Here is a 21,705-nt window from a genome sequence, read left to right on the forward strand (position 1 = left end):
CCCATTACTCCCATGACCCCCTATTATGTGGCCTCCATTCCTGCTATGCGGTTGCAGCCCACCCAATGAATAGCTTTATTTTCAATTCCAGTCGCATAATTCCACCTGTACTGTTCTGGGCTTTGCAGTATTTGTCTCTGTTGACCACTTCCTCCTTGCTGCAGTTTTCCTCCGTTGTTATTATGCTAGCCTGGTTAGATCATGTGAGGTCTTAGAAGCTGTGACAAAGATTCTAGATTTTATCTTAAACGCAATAGTGAGTCATAGAAAAAGTATAAGCTTTTGATCAGGTTTATATTTTTAAGATGTCACTCTAGCATGTGAGTGGAAAATGGTTTGGAGGGGGCAAAAGCAGGATTGGTGAAGCCAGTTTAGTGGATTTTAGGATAGGTGTTAAGGAAGCTGGGTTAGGGTCTAGCATTAGGTATGGAATAAGAAGTTGTTTCAAGGTGTATTCTGAGAGGGATTGAAGGAAATTGATAATTAACTGGATGTGGAGGTGAGTGACAGTGAGGTATCAAAATGCTCCCCAAGTTTCTGAGATGAGTAGGTGAAGGTGCTAATATGGCGAGCAAATTCAGAGAAGAATCCACAGTTAAGTCTTAGATACATTAAATTTGAACTGCTAACGGAAGGGTATTTAGGTATTACCAGTCTAGAGATCAAAAGAGAGATCATGTGCTGAAGATCTACATTTCTCTAGAGAACCTTTCTTGATTGTTCATCTAAAATATAGCCTGTTACACTTTCTCTTAGCAGTCTGTGCTTTCTCTTCATAGCACTTATCACCATTTTTAATTATGCTTTTGTGAATTTTTAAATTTAATGTCCATTATCCATTATCTCCACAAGATTCCATGAGGGTAAGGACCATGACTGTTTTATTGACAGCTGTATACCCAGCACTTTGAAGAGTGACTGGCACATAATAAATGCTCAATGCATTTTTGAATATTTTTGTAAGACTCAAAAATCTATTCGTGGCTGCCTGATTACGGAATCCATGCATGGTCTTTGGAGTCAGACATCCTGGGATTAAACACTAATTCTCTCCCTTACTCTTTGTGATTTGGGGCAAGTGATTAATCTAAGTTTTTGTTTGACTCTTTTAAATTGAGGGAAAAGGTAATGCTTGTGTCACAGAGTGGTTGTAAAGGTAAACAACAAAATGTAAGTGGCTTTTAGCACTGTGAAACATAGTAAATGCTTAAAATCAATAGCTTTCACATTCTTAATATCATTACTGATTATTTTTACTTTGATATTTTGCCATCATTTAAAGTTCAACATGCACAGAATCAAACTCAGCGTATTATTTTGTCTTCCAGTTCTTTATCCCACCTTTGGTACCTGTCAGAAACAAGAGCATTCTCTCAGTTATCCTGGGTGGAGATCCCCTTCCTTTTTCACCCCCCTGCATTTCTGATTATTCACAAGTATTTTGATCTTTGCTTTGAGGTATTTCTTGTATCTGTCTCTTCCTCTCGTCAGGAATACTGCCATTCCTCCTATAGCCATTTTCAACTCTTCTTACTCTTCAGAGTCCTCCTTACCTCCCTTCCATGAGCCTGGCTTTAGTATTCCAGTCCCCAGTGTCTGCTTGTCTTCACATCTTTTGTTTGTTTGTTTTTCCTCCATTAGATGATAAGCTCCTTTAGCGCAAGCTCAGTGGCTTGTGCTCCTTCTGCCACCTCTGACAATGGCTTTCACAGTTTTGTGTCTGGGGTAGACGCTCTATCCATTTATCAATTCATCTGTCAGGACATAGTCCCCAGATTGCTAATTTATATGAGGACTGTGTCTCTTTGTTGATCAAGGAATATAAAGAAGAAGAAAGAAACTTTTAACAAAAGTCATAAGGAGATGAGAGAGCACTGATGTGCAAAGTTGGATGTTAAAAGTTGTAAAACAGTCTGGGTTTTTTTTTATTTTTTTTTTATTTTTGGCTGCGTTGGGTCTTCGTTGCTGTGCACGGGCTTTCTCTAGTTGCAGAGCGGGGGCTACTCTTCGTTGCGGTGCGTGGGCTTCTCATTGCAGTGGCTTCTCTTGTTGTGGGACAAGGGCTCTAGGCACGCGGGCTTCAGTAGTTGTGGCACATGGGCTCTAGGGTGCAGGCTCAGCAGTTGTGGCGCAAGGGCTTAGATGCTCCGTGGCATGCGGGATCTTCCCAGACCCGTGTCCCCTGCATTGACAGGCGGATTCTTAACCACTGCACCACCAGGGAAGTCCCAAACAGTCTGTTTTAAGACAGATGCCTAGATCGGTCCTAGCTTTTACATCTTTTTAGATGGATAGTTATAAAGCAAGGATTTGTTCTTACTTTTCCATTTGCTTTTAAAAATTTTTTAATTTATTTTTGGCTGCGTTGGGTGTTCATTGCTGTGTGCAGGCTTTCTCTAGTTGCGGCGAGCGGGGGCTACTCTTTGTTGTGGCTCGCGGGCTCTAGAGCGCAGGCTCAGTAGTTGTGGCGCATGGGCTTAGTTGCTCCGCGGCATGTGGGATCTTCCCGGACCAGGGATTGAAACCGTGTCCCCTGAATTGGCAGGTGGACTCTTAACCACTGTTCCACCAGGGAAGCCCCCCATTTGCTTTTATTTTTGTCTTTTGTGACAGTTATAACTGTTTTCTTGACATGGTAGATTTCATGTCTGAGGTTTAACTTCCGTAGCTTGGGCAAAATGAAGCGGGGTGGGTGGGCCACCTTACAGCTGTACAGAGCTTCCTTTAGCACAAGATCTTATCAGAGTTTCTAATGACACATTTAGTAGAGTATGTGTTATTTAGCAACAGATCCCTCATGGTTAGGAAATCTGAATGTATATCTGGAAGGACAAGGGCTCTTTATTCTGCCTTGATAAAAATGGACTGCAGTAGCTGTCCTTTATGTTTGCTCTTAATGGGGCCATTAAGTATACTGTATACTGTGAATTCATGTAATACTACTGGATGTATTATAAAGCCATGGTATTTATATCTTTCCCTGAAGCACAGGGTTTCTTTTCACTTACTCTGGACATCTCTAAAATCCATCTATTTATTCTTTTTACCTCTCTTTGTTTTTCTTTCTTTCTATCTCTCTTTTTACTTTTTTTCCTTTCCTTCCTTTTGCTCTTTTTTTCCTCCCCTTTTTCTTCCTTACTTCCCTCTTTCCATCACCGATTTAGGTAATTGTATCCAAAAAAAGTAAATTTGATTTAATATACCTCTTTGCACTTTAAAAAACATATACTTTGTAGAAGAACCAAATTCAAGAACTCAGCTTTTGGGTCTTCTAGTTGTAAGAAAAATTTAAAATAGTGTTTTTCTTGGGACTTCCCTGCCAGTCCAGTGGTTAAGACTCCGCTCTCCCAATGCAGGGGCTGGGGGTTCAATCCCTGGTCGGGGAACAAAGATCCCACATGCCACGGGACGCGGCCCCCCCAAAAAACTACTTAAAATAGTGTTATGCTTGATAATGCCTTAAATTGGTTGTACTGTTATCATGACTGCATCCTTTTAATCAACTGACCCCACACTATGACCTTATTTGAAATAAGGAAAGCAATAAAGCTGGGTCACAAAAGACTTCATTGACTGAAATGAACCCCTTTTCAACAGTGAGCTTATTTTAATCTGCTTTTATATAGGTTTGCCTCAGTGAAATGAGGGCACACATAAGAACATGTCAGAAGTACATAGATAAGTATGGACCACTACAAGAACTTGGAGAGACAGCAACAAGGTTTGTTTCAGTACAATTTAGTTTAATGCTAAATTTGATACGCTTATAAAGAACTTAATGAGCCAGAAAGCTTAACATTTTTGTCCTGAAAATATGTATGTAGTTATGTTTTGGCTTCTGACCATAATACCTATTATTGGTAATCATTTGTTAATGGGAATAATTACAAAAGAATTTTGTTCTCTCTGCTTTAAAAACTTTGTATGGGGAGAACCAACTGAACACTGGAGAGATTGTGGAAACTTCCTCAGACAAGTTTATATGGAGGAAGATACAAAAATAGAAAGCAGAACTGTTCAATTTCTGCTAGGCTTTATTTTGTGACTAACAGAGTCCTGAAGTAGATGATGGTTTAGAGGTTGTTGTCTTTACTTTTCCATCACCTCCTCTCAGTTCCCCAGCTCATTCTCTCTCCTTTTGCTGGTTTCTCTTTAGAAGGGACGAAGTGACATCTCAGTATGTATTCTAACAAGAAAGAACAGGTGTGGGGCAGGCATTCTGAATGCTATACCTGTTTTCTGGGTAATCTTATATGGGGCTGGAGGAAGGATGGAGGTGGCTAGTAGGTGTAATGGAGGATATTGATCATTAATTATTTTTTCTTAAAAAAAAAAGAAAGAAAGAAATCTGGGTTATTACTCTCCTGATAGGCAGAGGAATTAGAAAGTTCGGCATCTGCCTCTGCTAAAGAAATAAAGAAATGATTTGTGTTCTCCTGCATAGGGATGATGGTTTTGAAACCATTAAATCTGCTTATGAACGCAGCTATCCAAAGAGGTATTCAGTATAATTTCTTCTTTTCTCCTGAAGATAAATGTTAGTTCTGCTTATTTTAAGAAAACGCATGTATAGCCCAGGGATAGATACCCAATATTTTGTAATAACCTATAAGGGAAAAGAATCTGAAAAAGAATATATATGTATGTATGATTGATTGATTGATTGATTGATTGATAACTGAATCACTGTGCTGTGCACCTGAAACTAACACAACATTGTAAATCAACTGTACTTAAATAAAAATGTTTAAAAAAAGAAAATATACTACTCAAAATATAACTTAAATTTCCTAACCCAAAAGTCTAAATGATCACCCCATTCCTCTCATTTTACTAGAGATTACTTTGCAAATATACCTTTTATTATAGGATTATGCCATTCTGTTAAATTGTAAGTGAGTATTTTAGCTCTAGGCAGAGTATGAATTCTGTGTGGTTTGATTGTAAGGTTGATAGGCTTTATGAAAATTTTGAAATATATGAAACCTACTTTAAATACTAATTTCTCCTGCTGGTTAGAATGAAATAATAAAGAATTGAAATAACAGAAAATGAGAAGTGTTGTTGATTAATCAGTATTACAGGATAGATTAATATTTGCATTTAAGATAGAAATCTTTGCTTTATGGAAGAACTTACTACATAATTCAAATTTTTAAAATTCTTATGCAGGGAGCTTGTCCAGAATACAACTCTTGGGGAACAGGAAGTTATATCTACAATGGAAAGTGAGCAAAAAATTCCAAGCCTCCATATTGTCCCTAAGAAGTTAAGGCAGCACTGTGCAATGGAAATATAATGCAGAGCACATATGTAATTTTAAATTCTCTAATAGCCATACTCAAAAAAGTAAAAAGAAACAAGTGAAATTAATTTGTAATATATTTTATTTAACTGAATATAGCCAAAGTCTTATCCTTTGAACATGTAATCAATATATAAATTATTGAGATATTTTACTTTTTTATGTATATATAAAGCCTTCAGAATTGAGTGTGTGTTTTATACTTCCAGCATATCTCAGTTTGGACTAGCCCAGTACACACATACCGAATGGCTAGTCCGTTGGACAGCACAGATGTGAGGGACAGATACTCCTAGGTGTGCATAAGGATGTAACAAGGTAGTTGCAGGCCATTTTCCATTCTTCACTGGATGCTAATACTGTGAGTTGACACCTTTAGTTATATATGCCAGTGTTGTTAGATATGCTAGTTGGAGAACAAAGTAACACCCCATTCAGATGTTACCTGATTTAGGAAAGGGAGGAAGTAAAAGGGACAGAAGAAGTAACCTAGGCACAGCTGGGTGGTTTGTTCCTCTGTTTCTCAGTTAATGGGGTGCTCAGATTGTACTTCTCTTCCAAAGAAAATCAAGTGTTTCAAGTGCACTATAACTGATTCTCTATCCTGCCCCTGTGAGGTTACACATTTACATTTCTCATGAGAAAAAATTTAGGCACCAAGATTATTATCAGGATTGGAAAAAGAACATCAACTCAGAAAGAATGAGGACTAGAAACTAGATCCCCTTACATTCTATTTTTTACCTTTAGTTAAGTGACTACTGTCTAATGATCAACAATTTCAGTAACGTTTGTATTCTATGTAATTTCCAGGTGTGTATGTCCATTTTGTCAGAAGGAATTGGATGAAGACAGCTTGCTGGATCATTGCATTACTCATCACAGATCAGAAAGGAGACCTGTGGTGAGGATTTGTGTTATTATACATTTCTGCAGTGTCTAAATTTGATACACATTAGAAAACGTGGAGTCCTAACCACTGGACCGCCAGGGAGTTCCCCTTATAATTTTCATTTTTGTATAGTTGAGAGGTAAGGCAGGGTGACGATGGATATGTCATCATTTACTTAGCCATTTTACTATTTTAAAACATTTGGATTGGTAACAGTTTTTAGGATTCGAATTCACATTCTTGTACATTTAAACTTTTCCGTCTAAAGCACTTTTTTCCTGAGAGGAAATTCCTTAGATTGATATTTCTGGGACCAAGAGTGCAAGTTTTTATTAACTCTTGAAATGTGTTCTAAATAGTTTGAGTCAATTTATATTTGTGTCAGCAATTTATGAGTAAACCACTTTCACCTTAACCTGGCCAAGATTGGGTACATTTATTTATTTATTTTAAAAAAATTTTTTTTGACTTAGGAGAGTGTCTTGAATTACCCAATAAGAGAGTTCTTTACACAGTAATACCCTGTAGCATATTTCTAACTCAGAGAAAAAGGACAAAATATGATCAACAAAATCAGAGTAGAGACTATTCTTATATGGAAGGAAATTATAAAATGATGGTATGAACACAAATGTATGGACTTTTGAATGTTGTACTTATAAGGGATAAATTATACGTACACTTATTTTTAAATTATCCAGGCTTGACAGATGTAAAATGATACCTTGAAGAGCTTTTTGAATTTTATTTTAGTTTTATGTTGTATATGTGTACATGTGTATATATGTATATGTGTTTTTCATATATATGAGTTTGGGTTTTTTTAAATTTGTCTTAAGGTTTGTTTTTTTTTTCCATAAAATCCTTTCAGAAAGTGGGTGAAGTTGAAATGTAAGTATATTAGATAGGTGATTGATGGAGAGATAGCTAGATAGCCCTTACGACAATCCTATGAGATAGATATGATTCTTATCCCCATTTTACAAATGATAAACTGAGGCTCAGAGAGGTTAAGTCTTACGAGGTAAATCTCATAGCTGGTAAATAATCAGAGCTACGGTTTGAACCCAAGTAGTCTAGCTCCAGGGCATAGACACTGTGCTCCACTAGCAAGTTCAAGACAAAAGTCCTCCTACAGCACAGTCAAAGGAATTTGTTATTCATCCTAATGGCCCAGAGGTTTGGTTCTTGGAATGGCTATCTAAGAGCTAGACATGTGTTGGGGCAGCAGAGGAGGTTGTCAGGGGCTTTTCCTGCTCAAGTTGCTCTGTGGGAGGAACTGGGCTAAGGAGGTGTTTTATGATATGTCCCTGGGGAACCGTCCTAGAGGAAGCTTGAAGAAAACATTAGGATGGCATAATAGTGACTACCATTTACTGAGTTCTGAGTGCCTCTTTGCCTTCTCCTAGCAACCCTATGAAGGAGATATTATCGACACAGTCTGAGCCCTGACCAGTAGTGCCCGGGGTGCTGCTCTGGCTGGAGGAACACTAGGCACTCTGGACCATGGGCCGCATTATAGCATCCCTCCAGGGCAGGCCCCATATTTGTCCATCCATTGGTACTGTGTACCTGCTCCGCAGAAGTCCAGTCCACGTGCCACTCAGTTTGGCCATCAGATTGAAGGTGGTCCATGGAAGCTGGGTCTTCTATGATTTAGAGGTCATAGAGGTCACTGAAGAAAGCCGACATAAGGACAGAGATAAACCAGGAATCGTGGAATTTAGTAGTTAAAATGCCTAGGCTTCGCTGGGGCAAAGTGAGAGTAGCATCGACATATATACACTACCGAATGGAAAATAGCTGGCCGGTGGGAAGCAGCAGCATAGCACAAGGAGATCTGCTTGGTGCTTTGCCATGACCTAGAGGGGTGGGATGGGGGGGTGGAGGGAGGCTCAAGAGGGAGGGGATATGGGGACACGTGTATGCATATGGCCGATTCACTTTGTTGTGCAACAGAAACTAACACGGTATTGTGAAGCGTTTATACTTCAATAAATTTCTATTAAAAATAATAATAACTTGTATATCTGGAGTTATATACAACATATTATTAAAATTAATCCCACCTGTTTCCTTTTAGTTTTTGTAATGTGGCTACTCAAAAAATAAAATTATGTGTGTGGCTTCTGTTACATTTCTATTGAACAGAAATGCCCTGGGGCAGGGGGAGGAAAGCCTAGGCTTTGGAGGAGATAAGCTTTGGTGCAAATCGCAGAAAATCCCATTAACCTCTTTGCCTCTGTTTCATCATTTGTAAAATGGAGATGACGGTAATGATGATGCCTTTTTCACAGGGTAGTAGTAAGTGAGTCAGGTGATGATGCCGGGTTACTACCATTTTTGCAGCTATATCAAATCAAGGCTAGAGCAGATTTCTCAGAGGAAGCCATGTACTCTCACAGTTGGGGAACCCAAACTGGGAGAGGTGGAGGAGGTGAAGTAAATTTTACCACAAGACCAGGATGCTATCAAGGCCTTCAGGCAGGAACAGATTGCTCAGAAAAGCCATGGTTCTGTAATACACCAGGGCTGTGTAAAAGTGGTCTCTGGAACCGAACACCTTCAGGTTTCCTGGGTTAGTGTTTCGTGCTTAAGTGTAGAAGCTTAAGACACATGCACTCTGAAGCATCTAGTGCCACTAGAAGTCCGGAAAAACCCTGTGGTTAGGGAAAGGCTGGATGCAGATACTGTGGCAGGGCTGGGGTCACGTGCTTAGGGACCCTCTGGGGGCACGTAGGTGAAAACACCTGGTGGAATCCTTGGATGAGGAGGGCTGAGTCCAAGGCTGCTTCTGGATTGGTGTGGAAGTTAACAAGGAATTATTGCTCTGAAGGACTGAATTGCTGGGTTTGCCTTCAGATAAGATCAGTGACATCATCTGACTTACCAGATGTAAGAAGTTTCAGGGCGGTTAGAGATTTGGGCAAATGATTCTGCCTTCCAGATAGAATTAGATAATTCGAGATCAAACCACAAGCAACTAATCTTTTCTTTCTGAGTTGCTGAAGCAAACGGGGGTAGTAAGTTATGAACATCAAGGAATTTTGACTGTTCTCATGTGCAACCTTCAGAACAGCTCCTTTTTGTCACACAGTAATTATATTCTGCCATGTTTTTTTCTTTTTGAAAAATTATATCTATGGAATATTGGACTCAAAAAAGGCAAATGGGGGCTTCCCTGGTGGCGCAGTGGTTGAGAGTCCGCCTGCCGATGCAGGGGACACGGGTTCGTGACCCGGTTCGGGAAGATCCCACATGCCGCAGAGCGGCTGGGCCCGTGAGCCATGGCCGCTGAGCCTGCGCGTCCGGAGCCTGTGCTCCGCAACGGGAGAGGCCACAGCAGTGAGAGGCCCGTGTACCACAAAAAAAAAAAAAAAAAAAAAAAAAAAGGCAAATGACACACACAGCATGCTTCAGATTTAATTATGAGGCCACTCGAGAGAAATTTAATATTTTATCTTATAAAAGGAAGACGTTTCAGCAAGAACCACACTTTCTGGCTCTTCTCCCTTTCCAGTGTTTTCTTTCACTGGTTGGTTCTTTTTTGTGTGTGCTTCCTGCCCCCCTGCCCCAACCCCGCTCTGCCCGGCATGTGGGATCTTAGTTACCCAACCTGGGGTTGAACCTGCGCCCCCTGCAGTGGAAGCATGGAGTCTTAACCACTGGACTGCTAAGGAAGTCCCCACTGGTTGGTTCTTATTTATCCTTTAGAACTCAACTTAAATTTCACTTATCTGACACCCAAATTAGTTTCAGCTCTTGCATTTCTCCCCTTTTTTCTCATTTATCACAAATCGTTAATTGTGTATTTGTGTCTGTCTCTCCCTCCAAATTATTAGGTTCATGAAGCCATAGAACTTAATTCTTTGTTCAGCACTGCATGCCCAGCTCTTGGCAGAGAACCTAGCACATAGTAGGATGTAGTGATATGAAAAATAGGGTATTTTAAAAATCGTATTTCGATTCACACAGGTTCAAAGGTAGTCTTACTTTCTGCCTTGATCCTGAGGTTCATTCCTTATGGGAAGGGACAGGACTTCAGCTGGTTTGGAATTAAAAGCTGTAGTGACAAGAGCTTGAGCCCTCATTCCCACAGTAGTTTATTTCCATGGGTATTCAGAATGTCTGTGGCTGGACTGGGCAGTGGGAGCATATATGCATAAACGTGTTAGAAGGAGAAAATCTTCATTAGATATGCTTCCAAGCTCCCATTAAATTAGATGTGCCATCTGGTACCTTAAGTTTGGTTGCATATTTGTCTATAATTATTTTCAGTGCGTGTCTCTTTTGGCACTGGATTCCGTTGTCTTTAATTTCTTCCCCAAATGGTATTTACCATTATATAGAAAGTGTCCTGTAATTGGCTGAGTTGCTGTGGGAGTTAATCGAAACCACAGATAGAGCTGGGTGTCCATTGTAATAGATGCTCCAAAGGATTGAGGTTAGTGGTAGCTTCTAATATGGTGACTGTTATTTACCCATTGCGTTCACTGTCATAGAGGTGAGGCCAACATCCTTTTTCTTCAATTGAAGTACAGATGATGTACAATATTATATAAGTTACAGGTATGGGTATACAATATAGTGATTCACAATTTTTAAAGGTTATACTCCATTTATAATTATTATAAAATATTGTCCATAATCCCAATATATGGGATATATGTTGTAAAATATATCCTTGTAGCTTATTTTATATATAATAGTTTGTACCCCTTAATCCCCCACCTCTTAATCCTCTACCCCTATGTTACCCCTCCCCTTCCCCTACTGGTAACCACTAGTTTGTTCTCTATATCTGTGAGTGTGCTTCTTTTTTGTTATATTCACTAGTTTGTTGTATTTTTTTTAGATTCACATATAAGTGATATCATACAGAATTTGCCTTTCTCTGACTGACTTATTTCACTTAGCATAATACCCTCCAAGTCCATCCATGTTGCTGCAAATGGCAATATTTCCTTTTTTATGGCTGAATAGTATTCCACTGTGTGTGTGTGTGAGTGTGTGTGTGTGTATATACCATGTCTTATTTATCCATTCATCCGTTGCTGGACACTTAGGTTGTTTCTATTATTAAAATATTTCTTGGTCTCAGCTCTGTTCTCACTATGTAGGGGTCTCAGGGTAGATTGAGTGCTATTTTGGGATAGCCATGTTGTCAATTAACCAAGATAGCTAGAATGTAAGGAAATCATTAATTATTATAAAGCAATAATAATTTAAATGATGTAATTTTATTTAAAATAAGACATTAAGATTAATTGAGTAGAGCAAAATTTTAAAATGGACCTTATTTATAGAAGTTGAGCATATTGAAACTGGGACCCCCCCCATAAAATAATAAGAATGAAAAGAAATATGTAAAGATCTCATTTAAATTTAGAGAAAAACATCATCCAAGCTGATAAATTAGACACTGTTATAATATGAAAAGGACATTGGATTGTCTAGTAGAGGCCTAGATTCCAGCTCTGATACTTGAAGTGGTGTAGATTTAAGCTAATCTTTTTCCTCTCTGAAATTGGTTTCATCAACAAAATAAAGATGATAATTCACTGGGTTTCTGTGAGAATCAAATGAGAATACCACCTCATTTATTGCCTAACATATACTTGGCACTCAGTAATGATTCTGCATCTCATTTTTCAAAATGAATACACGAAGAAATACAATTTTTAAAAAAACCTATGTTAAGATGTGATAAAGTGGTATATATTAAAAGAAAGAGTCATTTATATTAGCCATTTGAGAATTACAAATTAAAACCATGATGAGATACCACTACATGCCTGTGAAAACAACTAAAATAGAAAAATGTTGACAGTAACTAATGCTGATGAGAATGAGGAAAAGCTAGATAATTCACTCATTGCTTGTGGGAATGTAAAATGGTCCAGCCATTTACAAACAAAATAGTTTGGCAGTTTTTTACAGTTAACTGTAACACTAACCCAGCAATCACACTCCTAGAAATTAATCCTAGAAAAATGAAAATATGTTTACATAAAACATCTATGCACAAATGTTCATTGCAGCTCTATTTGTAGCAGCCCAAAGCAACAAATGTCCTTCAAAGGTAAATGGATAACTGTGGTACCTCCATACCATGGAATACTACTCAGCAGTAAAAAGGAAGGAACTATATTGATGCACTCAACAATTTGGATGAATTCCAAGGCCATTATGCTTAGTGAAAAAAGCCAGTCTCGGGCTTCCCTGGTGGCACAGTGGTTGGGAGTCTGCCTGCCGGTGCAGAGGACGCGAGTTCGTGCCCCGGTCCGGGAGGATCCCGCATGCCGTGGAGCGACTGGGCCCGTGGGCCATGGTCGCTGAGCCTGCGCGTCGGGAGCCTGTTCTCCACAACAGGAGAGGCCACAGCAGTGAGAGGCCTGCGTACAGCAAAAAAAAAAAAAAAAAAAAAGGCAGTCTCAAAAGTTCTGGAGAAGAGATTGGTGGTTGCCAGGGTCTGGGAGAGAAGAGGAAGTTAAGGAGCAGCACAAGGGAGTTCTTTGTAGTGAGAGAACAGTTCTGTATCTTGATTGTGTCGGTAGTTACGTGCATTTCTATATGTGTGATAAAATTTCATAGAACTATACATACACACCCAAAAAAATGAGTTCATGCAAAAAATGGTGAAATCTAAGTCAGATGTTGTCTAGTTAATTGCCAGTTTCCTGGTTTTGGTAATGTACCACAGTTATGTAAGAAGTTACCATTAGGGGAAGCTGGGTGATTGTGACATGGTACCTCTCTGTGTTATTTTTGCAGTTTCTTGTGAGCTTATAAATATTTCAAAATGAAAAAGTTTTATTAGAGAGCCATTAATGTCTATTAAATTAGGAAAATATGTATAAATACTGACACCTGATGCTGGTATTAGTATTTGATGCTGGTGTATTATAATCTATATTGCTGGTGGCAGTATAAAACTATAGAGTAATATATATTATGAACTGTGAAGTTCATAACTTTGACCTTCTAATCTCCATTTATGGTCATGTATCCTAAGAAAATAATCCCCCCAAAAGTAAACAATATAGATACTATAATTGGTAATAATAGAATATCCACATACCAAGAAAACGTCAGTATTCCAAGAGGTAGGTAACTAATTAAATTATGGCACACCTACTGACTGTAATATTGTTTAAATGATAAAGTGATAGGGACTTCCCTGGTGGCACAGTGGTTAAGAATCCGACTGCCAATGCAGGGGACACGTGTTCAAGCCCTGGTCTGGGAAGATCCCACATGCCGCGTAGCAACTAAGGCCGTGCGCCACAACTACTGAGCCTGCGCTCTAGAGCCTGTGAGCCACAACCACTGAGGCCGCGTGCCACAACTACTGAAGCCCATGTGCCTAGAGCCCGTGCTCTGCAACAAGAGAAGCCACCACGATGAGAAGGCTGCACATCGCAACAAATAGTAGCCCCCGCTCGCCACAACTAGAGAAAGCCCCGCGCGCAGCAACAAAGACACAATGCAGCCAAAAATAAATAAATTATTTTTTTAAGTGGTAAACATATACTTTTATATACAAGAAATGCATATGAAGAAATAAGTGCAATTTTATTTCTTTATGTTGCTTTAATATTTATACAATTCTAAGACAATACCAAGGTATGGCCAATATATTCATAAAATTAAAATTTATTTTGTTGAATGGTTATTTAATTTTTTAATTCTGACAGTAATGATTATTTAAAATTCTTTCTTGAACTCTTGATCTTGTTTATTTCCAGTTCTGTCCACTTTGCCGTTTAGTACCTAATGAGAATCCAAGCAGCTTCAATGGCAGCTTAATAAGACATTTGCAAGTCAGTCACACTTTGTTTTATGATGATTTCATAGTAAGTATATTTTCTTACTTTTACATTGTTTTTATGCTGTGTTTAGCGTAGCTTTCTTAATCCAAGTGAGTAAGATTGTAGAGGAAAAAATGTATGTATAGCTGAAATGCTAAGTATTAGCATTAAGTAGGAAATCATAAAAACATGCTGTTTTATAAACTGTTAATAGTAAAGTAGTTACCTCCCTTAGACAAAATCATTTTCTTTGTGATGTAAATAATTAGCCATCGTGTAAAGACCTAGATTTCACTTTCACATTATTTTAATTTCTACTCTAGTGCCTCCCAATATACGTTAATAGTTATAATTTTTATGAAGTAAAAAACTTATATAGCTGAGAGGAAATCATATCCGTAAGGAAATGGCTCAGAGAATTTGCGTTCATTTTATAATATACTGAATGGCTAGTAACAGACATGACATTATCAGTGTAGCGAGACACACGGGCTCTATTTTTAATTTAAATTCTGTAAAACGCAACTCTCGGGCTTCCCTGGTGGCTCAGTGGTTGCGAGTCCGCCTGCTGATGCAGGGGACATGGATTCGTGCCCCGGTCCAGGAAGATCCGACGTGCCGCGGAGCGGCTGGGCCCCTGAGTCATGGCCGCTGAGCCTGCGCGTCCGGAGCCTGTGCTCCGCAACGGGAGAGGCCACAACAGTGAGAGGCCAGCGTACCGCAAAAAAAACCCAAAAAAACAAAAAAACACAACTCTCGTGTTTATTGAACTTTTTTCAACTTAAAACAAATTTATCATGAAAAATTTTTAAACATATACAGAAGTAGGATAATATAATGAACCCCTGTATACCCATCAGCTACCCATCAATAACTACCAACTCATGGCCAATCTCATTATATTAAGGATTTTTTTAAGATGAAAGAAAAATCTGGTATAGTATGAATAGTTCTAATACTTATGACCGTAGTTTCTGTTATCAAAAATGGTAATAACAAGCAAAAGGTTAACATAGCCTTTTTTCTATGCATTGTCACGTGAGAGTAATGCTTTGTCTCCTGAGTCCCTTTCGGCAAAGGGGTATTGCCTATCATGAGCAGGAAAATCATTCATAGCCATGTTCTGAAATAGCACATTTTATTGTTACGTTTATCTAAATACATGAAATGTTAAGGGTTAAATTTGAATTTGCATATAATTTTCACATGATTTTGACTATTTTTATGCAATTTCAAGATGGAATTTAATAATTGTTGAAGATTGTCATTGGAAATTTTTCTCCATGCCTTCTGATCTGCCCACTATGATTATCCAGATTCAACACAGGGAAACCTGGGTTCTGACCTGGGTTTCAGTAACAGCCCTGTCACAGCTGTGTGACCTTAGGCAAGGTATTTAACATTGGAGCCTCTGTTTGTTCATTTGTTAAGTGAGGAGAGCAAAGTACACACTGCTTCCAGAAGCTCTTGTGAGAATTAAATGAGATAATTCATGTAGAGTGATTTGCACAGTTAGGGCACGGATGTTAGGCAAACTGGAGATGGGGAGAGGCTAAATGGGAATATCAGGACCACTTGAAGAATCAAACAAACCACACTACAGAGGCTTCATATTCTTTCGTCCGTCTCTCAAATAATGTCTTTTCTGGCCACCAAGGCACACAAGCCCTCAACAGAGCCATGTGTTCTCATTTTTCATAACACATAGGGGTTCCTCTTTATCTTAGCTCCATAAGACGTTCTAAAAGCCAGGTTGATTCCATGCCTGTCTTGGCTGTTCATGTTCAGTCCATTCTTCTCAAGATCATTCAAAGTATGACCCAGGGCTGGTCAGGAAGAAGCCACTTTGATGAGAATACTTTCCACCCACTCAAAACCATATTTTTGGATGTGGAAGTGAGGTTGAAAAAGTGTTCTTTGTTTTGATTTTTTGTTTCCTAAACTACCAAGTACTATGCTAGGCATTTTATGCAAATTATCTCATTTTATTCCTTGCAGCAACTTCTGTGAAGTAAGTACTATATCATTATCCTTACTTAGCTATGAAATATCTGATTCTCAAAGGTTAATAAATTGCCTCAGAACAACCTGGCATTGAGTCCAAATCTTGTGCTCTGCTGTGCTTTATAGCTTTCCTTTGGATTTCATTTATTTGCTTTTATGTTTTAGAGTGGACTTCCAATAATGATTTTATTTTATTTTTTTAGTTTATTGGCGAAGAGGAGATGGATTGCAGAGGATGGGGCTCTTAATACTTTTTGCTTTATTTATAAAATGTGCTGACCTAAAGTTTTGAATTCCATTTTGACCATAGGGTAGCAAGGAGAAAGAGCGTTTTGTTTTCAGCCTTTCTTTTTTCAAAACTAGATATTCAGTAGTACTGCCGGGATCGATGAGTCCTATGGGAATGTCTTAACTTTACATGTCTTAACTATTACATGTCTCATCTATGGGAATGTCTTAACTATTACATGTTTATGTGGAGCATAGCACTCTGACAGGATTTGTACTGTTGACTAAAAACTACTAGTTAGATCAGATAAAAACTTTAAATTCCAGATCAAAACTATTTTACTATGACTGTACCTAGTTAGTTGATAGGCAGTAAAAATGACATAGAAAATACACAAGCCCCAAAGCAGAAGTCCTGGGTTCTATGAGTTTTTGTGGAAACTTGGACTAAATTCAGGGCTTCACTTTGCAAAATGAGGCATTGTCTTAACTCCCATCCTCCAATTTCTGAAAACTGTCATCTCTGACTGTATGTTTCTAATTATTTTTCTTTATTGTAGGATTTTAATATAATTGAGGAAGCTCTTATTCAAAGGGTTTTAGACCGGTCACTTCTGGAATATGTGAATCACTCGAACACCACATAATTGTATTAAAAGAAAAGGGAAGGAGATCGTACAATTGCACCATTTTTTTCAAGATGCTGCTTGAAGGATTGGAGGGAAACTGTCAATGTTTGATGGGCAAAAAAGTGTACAACACAGTTATATGTTTGTCCACGTTTATTGTTATACTGCATTTTAAAACTGCTTTCATTTTAGTGGTTTAGGTCTGTTTTACATTCTTGAGTTTCTCAGACACTTAACAGCAAAAAAAGTCTCCATCAGCCATTAATATATGGAAGAGAACATAAGGCTGAGTATGTGGGTGAAGGATCTTTATTTGCAAATCGGATGACATTGTGTGTAATGCTACATATTGATAACTTCCCTCATGGTTGGTCAAATTAACTAATCTTTGTTCTATGGAGAGTGAAACAAAGTGTGGTCATTCAAGGAAATGTGAAATCTCTTCTAGAGTTCACGTTCTAACCGCTAATAGAATAAAAGGAATAACCTTGTATGGAGTAGGAAAGGAAAATTTTGGCAGTTGACAACATCCATTTAACCAAATTGTATAACATAATACTGTAATAAAATAAATTTCATGTTAGGAATGTATACTTAATGCTTTGACTTTTTATAACTATGCACACATAAGAATTTAATATTATATTTTTCAAATATTTGTAGCTTATTATTTAGAAATATTTCTATAATACAGGCAACTTCTTAAGAACCATCAGCTGATATTTACAGTAGAAGTATTCACATCCATAATTTTTAGTGGAAAATCCTAAGGGCTTTTATTTTTTTTTTAATTTTATCTTTTAGGAAAATTATAAAATAAACAGAAAAACTGAAAACCAAACAGAAAATATATAGCTTATTACATTCTCATAAAGAAACATTCTTTTAGAACTCTGCCAGTCACCTTGGATGTCTTCTATGTGTCCTGTCACAGTTAACAAACCTCTTCCTCAACCCCACAAAAGTAAACACTACATTGATTTTAATAGTACTCACTTCCTTGCATTTCTTTCTTAGTTTATCCCCCAAGTGTGTGTCTCTACACACTAGCTTTTAATCTTACCCATTTAAAATTGCTTTATTAGATATATCTCTTAATGTCTGTTTTTAATTTCTGGGTTTCTCCTTCTTTCTTTTCCTTAAAATTTACCTACTGAAGAACCTGGTTTTATACATTTCCCACTGTCTATATTTTGTTAATTGCATACTCATGGCACAATTCAGCATGTTCTTCTATCCTCTGGATACTGACACATGGATCCAGAGATCTGAGCAGACTCAGGTTCAAACTTTTGGCCAGACCATAGATCATGGTGTATTCTTTCAACAGAGGGCACAGAATGTCTGCTTCTCTCTTTTGTGATGTCAGCTGAAATTGATACTCAATGCCTAGATCCATTGATTTGTTGTGGGTTGGAGAATATTCTATCATTTCTTTTTCATTTATTAGTTGGAACATTTTTTTAAAGAGGTGTTTCCCCATATCTACTATTTGGTTAACCAGTGGTCAAGTTCATATAGGAAAGGGAAAATAAACTTGAATTTTCCCCTTTATTTACCAAATTTCAAGATAATAAATTTGTTTTCTATCATCCTCTGTAGATCACTTTTTTTAAGTGTTGTGAACTCATGGATTCAAACATATTTGATAGGCTTTAATCCATTTCACATATTGCCTTATTAAAGCTCAAATTGTCCTATCTTTGGTCATTGGGAGCCTTACCAAGTTCACTCTGAGTCCTTTTGACACTACTCTAGCAGTCTTTACTGGCTTCCTTGTAGTCTCGTATGACAGGCTATTCCAGGCTCAACTTGGATGTTTCCTGCCCCAGACCTGGTATCAGCCATTTCTCTTAATGAGCCTGGTTACTTTCAGTGAGAAATAGTGCTTCAGAACTGTAATTGTGACTGTTAAGTTCATAGCGGCTATATTGGTCTTTGTTTCTAGGAGAGAGCTAGGAAATACCCTTTTTTTTAAGATAAAACACTTATTCTTGAGTTTATTTTGATACTTGCAAATCAAATTAAGTACTACAGGGTTTTTGCCTAATCTTTTCTATTACATTTGTGTCTTTTGTTTTTCTCTACTGAGAATCCTGGCCTTCAAGGACACAGGAATATCCCACAATTATTCGTTTCCTTAATCTACTTTATGCATGCAACAGTCTCAGAATAATAATACTAATAAACCATCACCAGTATGATAGCTGGTACAATTAAAAATGTTTTTCATTTGTTCTCCCTAATCTCCTATTGTTTAAAGTTGTAGTATATCAACATTTTCAAGGAATTCCCTGGCGGTCCAGTGGTTAGGACTCTGTGTTCTCACTGCCCAGGGCCCGGGTCTGACCCCTGAACCGGGGGAACTAAGATTCTGCAAGCCGCACGGTGCAGCCAGAACAAAAAAAAAACGTTTTCTGTTTTTGTTTTTTTTTTTTTTTTTTTTTTTTTTTTTTTTTACGGTACGCGGGGCTCTCACTGTTGTGGCCTCTCCCGTTGTGGAGCACAGGCTCCGGACGCGCAGGCTCAGCGGCCATGGTTCACGGGCCCAGCCGCTCCGTGGCATGTGGGATCTTCCCAGACCGGGGCATGAACCCATGTCCCCTGCATCGGCAGGCGGACTCTCAACCCCTGCGCCAGCAGGGAAGACCAAAAAAAACGTTTTTTGAGAACCTATTGGTGTAACATACAATACTCTCTTCTATCCCCCATTTAGCTTAGTTCTTCAAGTACCTGTATATTCAGTGCTTGCTACCACTCCTTATTTGATGGCTCTATTTTTCATATTTGGCTCTCTAATGACAAATCTAGCACATAGAATAATATTTCCATCTTGAAGGCAAGCAAAGAAGCTACGAAGATGCATGATTTCAACTCCTGAGGATAAAATGTTACTTGGTTGTGGTTAGCTTCTTAACTGTAATCGTCTATAAACTTCTTTGTTCCTTACACGTAAATGTAGTCATAGTCATGTTCCCCAAAATTTTCTATAGTAAATTATCCATTACTTCTTAAAAGCCTTGCTTACCATTCTGCCATCCACTGCAAGGTAATTAGAGAAACGTAAAGCTGGGTGAAATCTAGAGGGCCATATTTCCTCCCTTTTAGATACTAGTTTCAAGCTTGCTTTTCACAGCTGCTAACAAGTAACAACAGATTTTTAGTTTCACCACCTCTCTTCCTACAGTTTGGATGGCTCAACCAGTAAAGCAAAACTTATTGGACAACAAGGGCAAAAGGAGAGGAACTTTTAAGAGGTAATCATTAGATTGAAAATATAGTCCTGGAAAAATAAAAGAATATATTTCTGAGTATTAGTACTCACTATCCAGAAAATAAATTTTTGTTAATTCCAAGCAATACAAAAGGCATCTTTAAATCTGTAAAACTTGAAAAAAAACTTCAAAACTTAAAAACTGTATTTTGAGTAAAGCTTTAAGTCACCTGCCACTGTTAAACCTCAGTGCAGCAATTCTACATCCTGTCCCTGGATATCTCTTATGATAGTTTTGCCCCCTACGGGACAAACCAGGTGCTGGCCACCTGAATTATTTTGCCTTTTGAATTATCTTGAGTTCTAAAATAGTGAAGTGCAACTATTATTCATTGTTTCACTGTGCCTTTAACCTTTTATTAAAAGGAATTTATAATTCATTGTTGTCTTAAAAAATGAAAACCAATATTTGAAGCTGTTGACTAAGCAAAAAATCTCCTTTTTTTTTTAATAGCACCTCAAGGTGCCAATTTTTCAAGGCCTTATGAGGGAAAAACTGATTCACATGTTATTCTTTAAAAGCTAAATTCTTCTAATCCTACAAAAACCTATGGAGATTTTCCTTTTACATATTTTTTACACCCAAGTTTCTAAAACATATTGAGAAATTGGATTGGGAATCTACGGTGAAGATAGTTCCAGGTCAGATCTTCTAAAAGATCCTGGCTCTAATGATGTTACTTTATTACTTTTACTGGGTGCTAAGTGTCCTTTGTTTTCAAGTGAGCTTACAACAGTTACTGAACACATTTAACATATAATTAGTACCTTCAAGTAACATTGAAATTATTTTTAAAAGTCACTAAGAGATTCATCCTTTTATTATTCAACTGCAAAAAATAAATCTGTATAATGATCAGAAATTAAAATGTACAATTCCTTTTCTTCTGTAAATATACGTTATTGTGAGAAATAAAGAATGGCAGGACCATTGCTTTCATTAAAATATCTGCTGTGTCTGTTCTTAAACATGGATCTTGATAATTTTTTACATCTAATACCCTTTTATGCTTTTAAACCTCATATGTTTTTTAAATTGTCATCATTCAGCAATATCTATCATGAAAATATTCTTTCATTTAGGCCAGTAGTTCTCAATTGGAAGCAATTTTGCCTCCTAGGGGACACTTGACAATGTCAAAACATTTGGGGTTGTCATAACTGTGATGTGCTATTGCCCAGGATGTGGATCAAAGCCAGGGATGCTACTCAACATTCTACAATGCACAGGACAGCCCCTCACAGCAAAGGATTACCCTTTCTGTCAATAGTGATGAGGTTTAGAAACCCTGTTTTGAGTCAAGGTAAAGCTGAGCATCATGAAGTTATTATTGGCTCTGCTTCCAAGGGACTCCACTGAAATTTAAAAGGCAAGATGAAGATGAATTTTGTATCTCTTACTCCCTGCTAAATACATACTAAGTTTGGGGTGGCTATAGCTGTCATATGTACCCCAGTTCAGAATATACTAAAACAGGAAAGTTTTTTTTGGATTTTTTCACAAGGAGAGGAACAGGCCAGAGCACAGGTCTTAATGGCATGACCTCTGATGACTGTTTGCT

At 37.9% G+C, this 21,705-nt stretch overlaps 1 protein-coding gene across 6 annotated transcripts in view; it reads left to right on the plus strand.

Moving 5' to 3' along the window:
• Positions 1-21,089, plus strand: part of RNF125 (ring finger protein 125) — a 103,869-nt gene extending 82,780 nt beyond the window's left edge. For all 6 annotated transcript variants that reach the window (XM_081253443.1, XM_081253442.1, XM_081253441.1 and 3 more), the window contains 4 exons: positions 3,627-3,721; positions 6,119-6,209; positions 13,946-14,053; positions 16,801-21,089. In XM_081253443.1, the coding sequence (XP_081109569.1) occupies positions 3,627-3,721; positions 6,119-6,209; positions 13,946-14,053; positions 16,801-16,887 (381 nt within the window). In that variant the 3' untranslated portion in view covers positions 16,888-21,089. The remainder of the gene's footprint in view (positions 1-3,626; positions 3,722-6,118; positions 6,210-13,945; positions 14,054-16,800) is intronic.
• Positions 21,090-21,705: the final 616 nt, after the last annotated feature.

Source organism: Mesoplodon bidens (genome assembly GCF_964165515.1).
Source record: "Mesoplodon bidens genome assembly, chromosome: 13".
Taxonomy (NCBI): Eukaryota; Metazoa; Chordata; class Mammalia; order Artiodactyla; family Ziphiidae; genus Mesoplodon; species Mesoplodon bidens.